This window comes from Amblyomma americanum, chromosome 10, assembly GCF_052857255.1.
Source record: "Amblyomma americanum isolate KBUSLIRL-KWMA chromosome 10, ASM5285725v1, whole genome shotgun sequence".
Lineage (NCBI taxonomy): Eukaryota > Metazoa > Arthropoda > Arachnida > Ixodida > Ixodidae > Amblyomma > Amblyomma americanum.
This window is the reverse complement of record NC_135506.1, coordinates 64,624,143-64,633,966: the sequence shown is the minus strand read 5'-3', so window position 1 is coordinate 64,633,966 and position 9,824 is coordinate 64,624,143. Positions and strand designations below refer to the sequence as shown.

Sequence of the window (9,824 nt, the reverse complement as noted above, 5' to 3'; positions counted from 1 at the left end):
ACGTCCCGACGCGACTCAGGCTATGAGGGGCGCCGTAGTGAAAAGCTCCGGGAGTTTCGACCACCTGGGGTTCTTTAACGTGCACTGACATCGCACAGTACACGGGCCGCTAGAATTTCGCCTCCATCGAAATTCGACCGCCGCGGCCGGAATCGAACCCGCGTCTTTCGGGCCGGCAGCCGAGCGCCATAACCACTCAGCCACCGCGGCGGCTTGAAAGTCACCTCAGACTACGCGAGTAAAGCTACAGTGACACAGCGACACACCGTGTCAACATCCGCGCCAGCGTTTATTGATGCTGTTCGTAACGCTTCAATACCTCGAGAAGCTCAATCTGCACACCGGTCCACAAGCGCTTCGGGCACTTGCTCATTTTGCGAGCGACAATCTGGCCAAAAAGTGCGCATTCACTGTCAGTCTCTTCTGAACACTTGTCAGTTTCTTCATCCGCATCTTCGGGCGGGCTCTTGACTTCTTTTTTTCGCCGTTTTCTTGGAGTTAGTGAGCTTGAAGTGGCATTAGATGAGGCAGCTTGGCGCTGTACACATGCATCGTTGACCGATGCATGTGGTGGTGATGATGATGATGTCCTCAGGCTGGCATGAGGTGAGCGCCTGCAAGGCGCCTCGTCTTCCTCAGGTGCTTCATCTTCGTCGCCAGAGCTGACCATGCCTGTTTCTAAAAAAAGTGCGCCAAAAGCAAAAAATTCTCAGTTATAGTAACATTGCGACGCTTGAGCTTCGTGATGAAACATTCCATATCAACTTTCAGATAGATCGCGCTAATCAGTTGTCCCAGCATCTATTATAGATCCCTTGGTGACTGCACTCACACAAACTTTCAGAAAGATAACACATTATTCATCTTCGTCGCCAGAGCTGACCATGCCTGTTTCTAAAAAAAGTGCGCCAAAAGCAAAAAAAATTCTTAGTTATAGTAAGCTTGCGAGGCTTGAGCTTCGTGATAAAACATTCCATATCAACTTTCAGACAGATCGCGCTAAACAGTTGTCCCAGCATCTATTACAGATCCTTTGGTGGCTGCACTCACACTAACTTTCAGAAACATAACACATTATAACAGCTTTGTCGATATCTAGATTATTGGCTGGCTGCGCGCATCCCTTATTCTCACCTTCACTGTCATTGCATATGTGGAGAAGAATCGACGATGCATCCTCTTGCGGCTCCTCATTTGGCTCAGTGTTGCTTGTTACGCTAAAAAAAAAGACAAAATGACAGTCGCGTCACAACTTTCCGCTTTCTGCACCGTTCATACTGCATCGCAAAGAACAAAATAGTTTGCCTGTTTGTTACGCAGGCATGGAAGCTATTTAAGTCATTAAGAGCAGGCTTGGGACTGACTGAAGTTAACCGATTACGGTTAATTGCCGTGTTGTAATGACAAAGAAGCTACTTTCACTCTGAACTGAGCTTTTATAACCCAGAACAGGAAACAAAAACAGAAATGACATGCACATATCAGACACACCGGACGTCTTCAGCAGCAAAATACAGGGTGACGTCTGTATTTTTTAAACCCTAAATCTTTGAGGCTAGACGACATCGCCATTAACTTTTGCAAGTAATCACGGGGTCGATCAGTTAAGGTCTGGACGTCATCACCGATGTGACGGCTTTGAATACTCGTACGGTGGCTGGAAAAAAAATCGATCTGCAATTCCTAATTTCTCAGAAACAAAAACACATTTTCTACTGCCGAACAGTCCAACTTTACTGAGAATGAAAACTGGATGAGGATGCTTCAGTGCCCCCCCCCCCTTCTCCTTTAAAGCTAAATATAACCCAAGCACATTGGATGCCACGCGTATGATTGATGGAGAACTCCAATTTAAGTATTCATAATACTTTATAAAGGCCCCAGAAGGGCACTGAGTAAGGTGGACAAAAAAAAAACGACATATGTACAAGAGAAACTACTTAATATAACCTTATAACAGTTAATATAACAAGTTAACAGTTAATACAACAGTTAATGTACAACAGTTAATATAACATATAACAGTTAATATTACAATGCAAAAAGTAAAGAGAAAGTAGTGTACACTGAAAAATTTAAAGGCGAAAATATACATAGGTGCAATGCACATTCTTCAAAAATATACAACTCAAGGGGATTGCTTCCAAGCAATGTAGTGAGGCACATTTGGCAGTTCTAAGCTTGTAAGGGTTGAGGAATTAAGTTCCTCCTGCCTTCGTGAGAATAAATTGCCTGAATATGCAAGAGGAGCCACGCTGCAGGGTTCAGAAGCAGACCACTTGGGCTATATACTATCGACAAAGGCTGTACATAGTAGAAGCATGAAGGCAATACATATGGCAAGTGCACATCTAAGAAAAAATATTCAGTGGTCAGATTAGAATCGTCAGACGCAAAAGTTGTAAAACGCACAAGAAAACAAAAACAAAACACAATAGCAACGAAGAAGCAAAGATGCATTGTGATACAGAAGAACAAAGATACAACAAGTTACGATGTCGTTCGAGAAGACGTCTGCGTAGCTGATACTGGAATGGTTGATGGTTGCGCACGCATGTGATAATAGACAGATTTAGTTTCACGTACTTAGAGGGTTCACGTACGCAAACGCGACAAGTCTACGTAGCCTGCACGCAGGTCGTTTGAAACCTTTATAGTTACACGTACGTGGCGCAGGCCGCGCGTTACTCCTAGTGCCATCTACTGAGAAACACGGACACTGGTTGTAGCCTAAATCATCCTTGACAAATCTTTAAGCCAAGCAATTCGGTTTGTCCTCTCGCGAGATCCCGCGAGACCGTTGCTATGACGACGACCAACGCTACTTTGTCAAGCTTAACAGCTGAAAAATCGCCCTTCTGTCTGAAAAACAAAAGGTATTTGTCGCTGGAAACCTTATGCGAGGGTAAGAATGGGCAAATCGAAGGCGAATACAGCAGTTTAGAACACCATATCGCCTCGAGGGATTAGCGACGAAGCTGTTATCGCCGTGAAGCGGCGGGCAGGGTGCCGCAACATTTGTCAATGCTACGTACGCAAGCAACGCAAAGACCGCCACGTAAAAATCCGAATCTCACGTACGTACGTGAGACTCGCGCATTCCCTTTGCGCTCTGCGCATGCGCACTGGTCACCCGTAAGAGCACTACGTACGTGAAGGTTCTACGTACGTGAAACTAAAGCTCTCTAATATGTCAGGAAGATCATTCCAAAGAACGATGGCACGTGGAAATAAGGAAAACGAAATCATGAGCATTAGTAAACACCACCACCTAGCTGCACGTGGTGGTGGTGTAATCTGCACCTGATGTGGTGTCTAAACTTTATTTTCAGAAAATCAAAGGGAAGCGCTTACTCTCCAAAGACGTCAGCCTGGTCCTTCAAGAACATCAGCAATTTGAAGTAAGGCCAACGGACCTCCTTGCATCCTTCGATGGTCCCATTAGAAGTTGTAGCCGCCCAAGTTTTGTGTTTTTTTACAAAAGTGTCCCGGAGCCCTTTCCATCGTGCTTGAACGGTTGAGCCTGCAGAGACAATATGCACCACATTTAGGTGCAAAATGAGTTACAAGATGAGAACAAAGGCATGTATGAGCAATGGACTGATGCGAAACATACCCGTGGATTCCATGACACCACAGGAACCTTCTCAATAAATAAGCATCGATAGTATTACTGCGTAATTGCGTCATCTCTTGAAACCTAAGGGGACTTGCAGTGAATGGGCCAGATTACTATTGTATACGTGCTCGTGCTCCAAGAGTAAGGTTGTTTTCTTAAGCTTTTTCATAGTTACTGTGCGCTGTACTGGTTTAATAAAAATTGGCAGTGGCTTAACCTGGCTAACCCTGGCGTTCAGCGAAAAGCTACTGCACAAATGGTTAGTCATCACGTGGCTGCACACCACCCCATCGGATGTTGTTCTTAAGGTCAAAGGTGAACGCAAAGGTCACCCAATGTCAAACGTCAACTAAAGGTCATGGTATCGACACCATAACTGTACCACATATGGCAATACACGGCTATCCTTGGTTAGGCTGAAGCTCAGTGAAGCTTTTCGCTTCACTGAGCGCACCCACAAGGCCGGATTAAGCAAAATGGGGCACTGGGCTAATGCGCATGCAGGCCCCCTTTCCCTATACTGACCTCCCCCCCCCCCCCCCGGTCACCTGCTACGCTGCTGGAAATATGCCATGTTTCATTTTAATTCAGCCAAATTAAAAAGAATGAAGTGCGATCAACGGGATTATATTATTATTGTTAATATTATAAGGAAAACTACCAAACTTGCTTGAAACGCGTGCTGTTGTAAACACCGACACATATGTTCACTTTCTGATTAATCTGCATTCTGTTTTCAGCAAAAGCTAGGCTTTAAGGAAAATTTTAGTGCACTCAAGACGAACAAGAACGTAGAAAAGACCACACAGCTCAGATGTCGATCCTTCTGAAGCTAGGCTTTGTTTGCATCACTAAGTTTATTCCCGTGAGGAGACGTATTGTTTATCCAAAACATTCTTTATTAAAATTCAAGCATCATACTGCAGTAATCGTTATACACGTTACCCTATAAATATACAATAGATATATACAATACTTAAGGCAATACAAACACCATAAAATGCACTAGAATACAGATGAAAATTACCAACTGTAATTATAAAGCATTATTTGAAAGTATTTTCGTTAAAGGTAAGACAAGCAAGGACGACACCAAATAAACGTGGCACAATCAAAAACAACAAAAATCCAGTTGTTTATAAGCACACTAAATATCACAACAACAACAAACAACGAAGATGTGCATATCTTGAATTACACTGCTCAGCGTTTCATTGGCACCGTGGAGGCTGGGAGGCGACACAACGAAGTTATCTGAACTATTCACGTATAGCGCAAACAGTCCTCTTTTAAAATGACACCTTTCGCGCCTTCGCATTGGCGAAATCAGATATAGTCTGTTCGAAGGATAGATCGCGGAGGAGGTCACTTTCTATGTACATGATAGCAAGCGAGTTCACCTTGTTGTCAAGGAGGCTCGAACGAAGGCGATTTTTTATCAGCGACAACTTGGAAGACGATCGTTCAGTCTCACAGTTTGCCACGGGTACGCTTAAGTACATTCGCAAAGCAATAGAAAGGTTCGGAAACGCATCAATAATCGTTCTTTCATGCAGCAACACTATTCCCAGGGGACTCGTGTCCTGGCACACCGAGTTGTGCAGAAAGTTCGCAAACTGAACGATTTCAGCGGAAAGTGTTGGCTCCCAATCAATTTTGTAGGTTTTCACCAGCTTCTCAGTCTGCTGGCCAGAGAGGTCTCGCTCTCAACTTCTGTCAGCAATTTTAAGAATCCGAACTTTTCGCAGAGTTCAGTGTAGGCAGCCTTTCGCACTCGCAAAGCAGAGCCTAGACTGTCAAGTACAACATTGTGGGTCTCTACGATAAACATTTTCCTACCTTGTAGCGCACCATCGCTTTTTCCGCCCAGGTGCTTACTCAAAACGATGCGTTTGCCCTCATCCTGATAACAATGACTGGTACTTCACGTGTGTGCTCTCTCTTAGAAGGTATCAAATAAAGGTCGCAAAAATTAACAAATCATTCTAGAGAGCTCAGCAGGTCTAAATGTTGAAATGTCTAGGCCTGGTTTCTGTGCTACGCTTATTTTGTCAAAGCGCTCCAATATTTCACTAAAGAAAATCGCCATGAATGCAGTCTCTAGTTTTGTCATTTTCTTGGACAGAGATTGCGCTTCGTTCCTAGCGTCACTGTTTTTTTCCTTGTTCTTTGATACAGCTTCAAGGCAACACAAGACTGCATTGAAATTTTTCAGAATGGCCTAACATGATTCAGCGTGTCTTAACCACCTGGTCTCAGAGAGACTTTTCAAAACAAGCTGCTGGCCAGTTCCGCCCATGCTGTCCAAAAGATACCTCCATCGCTTAGGTCAGGCAGCATAGAACCCATACAGTCTCTGAAATACAGTGAAAAACTTGCCTGCCTCAAGACAACTGTCAAGGCTACACGCACCAACTAAGTTCAGTGAATGACCAGCACACGGTATGTAGACTGCCAATTCGTTCAGGTGCTTGATTTGAATTTGCAGTCCTTTGTATTTTCCTGACATCTCGCATCATCTTAAGCTTGGCCCCTACAATCATCAATTGAGATGCCAAATAGTATCGTAAAACAACTTACAGCTGATCAACGTGAGTAAGGTCTGCAGTCCAGTTAACAATTAAAGAGAAGTATTTTGCGCGTTTCACTTCGCCAACGAGACGTTCCTTGACAGCCTATGTCATATGCTCGATAAATTCATCACAAATGGTTTCTGACAGATACGATGGGTGACCTTTTCCTCTGTTCCCTTATCGTTTGATGTCCTCCTCTAGAAAGGGATCAAACTTGGCAATGGCCTCAAGCACTCCCATAGTTGCCATTTCTCGGTGAACCAAAGATCTCCTCACTGCCCCTAAACGCTAGATTGCGCTCAGCTAGAAGCTTAACTACAACGACTACGCGTTTCAACACCTCTGTCCAGTAAGCGGTCTCACTGACAAGATGCTTAACCAGCTCCTTGTCAATTGTGCTGCTCGAGTTAGAGCGGGCGAGCCATGCTGCCACGCATTTCCGGTGCACGACACTATTTGCATGTGCGCAAAGCTTTTCTTCTCATATTTTCCGATCAGAAAAGCCATGCGTGGTGAAAGCACTGGGGTTGGTTGAAATCAAAAATAGTTTGCACATGAAACAGTAAACGGAACCTTTGGACTCCGAGTACATTAACCAGGGTCGCTCGAACGCCTCCACATTTACAGCCTTTCGCACGAAAAGATTAGGTGACATATAGCCTTTCTGAGTTTTGTATTGCCTTTCGGAAGACGGAAAATTTTCTGCCCGATTTTGAAAATACAATGGCCCTTTCTCAAGGAATACAGTCCGAAAGCTGTCAGTAATAGCGTCCGGCCACTTTGTCGGGACGCTAGTCCGAAAGTGTCGACATGACGGCCTTTCGTTCTATCGGCTTCCTGTGGATAGCGACGCTCCGCCGGCGCTTCGTTCAGTCGCTTTCAGGTAAGTCATCGTTTCTTATCTGACCTTGAAGGGGCCATGAAACCTAATCTACAGATCAGCCTGCGTTCGAAAGCGCACAGATTGTTGCACATCGTCAGCGCCGCTGATCCTGCTGACCAAACCGAGAAACGGAAAACAGCCACGCGCAATGCAAACAAGCACTGTATGCACATCAATGTGAGCATTGCGTGTATCGCTACAGCTCACCGCTCCCTGTCACTGCGCACAGGCTTATTAGTACCGACCACCGTAGTACTATATGCACCGGGCCAGGAGCGCGCGCTATTGATGGGACAGTGGCGCCATCTGGCGACCTCAGGGAGACCGGCGCATGCGCAGTGGCTACTTGCGATACGCGCTATTCTAAAAATATCCAACCAAGCGTGGTCTCGAAAACAGAGGCCGATTACGTGGCATGCGCGTCCTGGAAACGTTTGTCGCTGACAGCAGAATTGAATAAATGTTCCGCAGTTCGCTGCCAATTGACTTCGAGTTCATTAAAGGCCGCGCTACATGCTGCAGACGACGAAAATTAGGCTGACCTAGCCCGGCTGTGCTGGCACGGTGCGTCGAAATAAATAAATGAAAAGCGCGGTCACATCCACTCCTGCTGAATCTTTTAGCTGTAAGATTTTCTTTCGCTCAGGCTACATCGCTGTTTCAATGCACCTAATGCGCGGCGGTCAATTACTCCGAATTACCGCTGTGCGCAGCGAACAGCAAAAATGTTTGGAGGACGCTTAAGCTTCGTCTTTAAAGAGTTAGACGCGACAGTGTGTTGCAGCGTTGCCAAGGGGTCCACGGCACACCATCGCCCGTCCGGGGCGACGCGTGGCCCGTTGGACAATTTAAGGAAAGGACGCCTGTCTCACATATCTCGGTGGAGACCCGAACCGGGCCGTAAAGGAAGGAAAATGAAATTAAAATTAGTTTTAAGGAAAGGAAATGACGCCTGTCTCACAATTCTCGGTGGACACCCGTACCACGCCGTAAGGGAAGGAAAATCTTTTCCCTTACGGCACGGTTGAGGTGTCCACCGAGATGTGACATATACTGCGTCATTTTTTGCTCAAGGCCAACGCCGACGACGACACCGGCTTTTCTGCGACACGGGGCCCTTGACGCTGTGGCGTTAAAAAGGGAAAAGCAAGCGCGCCACGACACAGCTTTCGAGCGAAAGGAGCTGGAAGGGCATTACTCTGGTCTTACAACCTTAATTGCGGTACCAAAACCACCCATATGTAATTAGCAACTTATAAGATGCATCATTAGATAGTGACAAGACCGAATTTTGCCCTGATACCAACTAAGACCACCTAGGTGCATTTCTTCTATTTGTTATCAGGGATCATGTTATGAACCTTTTTAAGTCTATGCTTCAAAAAAGCGCATAGTAAACCTCCATGAGCCGATAATAACTTCAGGGGTCTAATGAATCCGTGAAGGTTTGCAACGGCCGCTACCAACATTCGCAAAGGCCGATGGGTCCACCACGAAAGCGTAAAATAAGACGCTTTACCAAGCGAGCAATGTCCCATTCTTTTTTTTTTTTTAGAAAACACGACCTAATTTCGGTTTGAAATGGCCACGTTTGCGTGGCCCTAGGGATCAAAGTAAAATGCGTCGCTCCGACCATGGCGATGCAGCTATCCCCGTGTATATAGCTGTAGGCTTTCGAACACTTCAATTCTCACAGTAAACAAGCATGCCCGCCAGAATTAGCGTACAACGCCGTCGAAATGAACGCCCGGTCGGTCGTCGAGGGATAGCGGTTCCCTCGGTTCTTCGCTAAGATTGTTCGTCGCGCAGCCGTGGCGTTGCCTGAGGCCCAACTTCCATCATGAATGTACGTAATGCCGACCTCTCCGCTTTAGAGCATTCGTATATCGGATTGTCGATCAGCATAGTGACTTCGTAAAATCAAAAAAGTGAATACTTGCCTTCTGGATCCTTGCCGACTTCCCTGAGGACTTCCATCCAAACGGTGTGCTTCTTTCTGTAGTCTTTGTGATCGGACCTGCCGCAGTCCCACAAAATCGGTCGCTTGTGGACAGCCGCTATGAGTCTGTCATTGTATTCCATGCGTTGCACAGTTCTCATGCTTCTGTCCTTGACTCTCACATTAAAGGACGGCAAAGCCATGCCCGTAACCGCCCCCGACTGTACTGGTTGCGAAGGATGAAAACCGCAGTCGGGATGAACACCACTGCTGCGTAGCACAAGGGAGTCCGCGCCCAATGCGCCGTATTGACTGGTTCGCGTGTGCTGCGGCGCGTAGGCTGCTTCCGGCGAGCGGCGGACGCCGGGCGAAAATATCCGGCCAGGCTAGATCAAGAGATCGGCAGCGAACAGCTCGTTTTCGCGACTGGCGCGCCGCCGGGCGAAGTTCGCCTTTCATTCGGCGCCTGTTAGTGCCAGGGAGGTCGGTGGCCTTCAAAGCCGGGAAAGAGCGAGCGGCGATAGAAGGTGATTGAGAGGGAGGGCGCGCCTCTGGTGTGAGAGAGGGGAGATAGGCACTGCAGCGCCGCCCGCGGCATTCGGTAGCGTTTGCACGAGCCCGCGAGGCGGGATCCCGGAAAGGCGGAAATCCGGATGTGTTTAAAAGTGTTCACGTCGTGCAAGCGCTGTTCGGACAATACAGATAAAAAAGTATAAGCTCTCACTATCTAAAAAGAGCTTTTGAAGGACGGAGAATGCTTAAGAAAGAGAGCGAATGCGCAGCAGAACCTTGGTGCGAGATTAAAAATGA

The 9,824-nt window shown here is 46.5% G+C and overlaps 1 protein-coding gene across 2 annotated transcripts; it reads right to left on the bottom strand.

The window, feature by feature from the left end:
* Window positions 1-263: 263 nt before the first annotated feature.
* On the bottom strand, window positions 264-9,453 carry LOC144107791 (transcription factor Adf-1-like). Of its 2 annotated transcripts, none has more exons than XM_077640972.1 (4): window positions 9,016-9,453; window positions 3,355-3,523; window positions 1,135-1,217; window positions 264-678 (listed from the first exon to the last, which is right to left on the bottom strand). In XM_077640972.1, the coding sequence occupies exons 1-4, from the start codon at window positions 9,215-9,217 to the stop codon at window positions 290-292; spliced, it is 843 nt and encodes a 280-aa protein (XP_077497098.1). In that variant the 5' UTR covers window positions 9,218-9,453; the 3' UTR covers window positions 264-289. The 2 variants fall into 2 exon arrangements, with proteins under 2 accessions (XP_077497098.1, XP_077497099.1); XM_077640973.1 differs by lacking the exon at window positions 264-678 and adding an exon at window positions 841-894.
* Between the last annotated feature and the right edge of the window lie 371 nt (window positions 9,454-9,824).

Coding starts and splice junctions, on each gene's coding strand:
- LOC144107791 (XM_077640972.1), bottom strand. CDS start 9,217: ATGGCTTTGCCGTCCTTTAATGTGAGAGTCAAGGACAGAAGCATGAGA. Junction 1,218..3,354: donor CAGGCTGACGTCTTTGGAGA/GTAAGCGCTTCC, acceptor CTTTTTTTTTAG/CGTAACAAGCAACACTGAGC. Junction 679..1,134: donor CATATGCAATGACAGTGAAG/GTGAGAATAAGG, acceptor CACTTTTTTTAG/AAACAGGCATGGTCAGCTCT.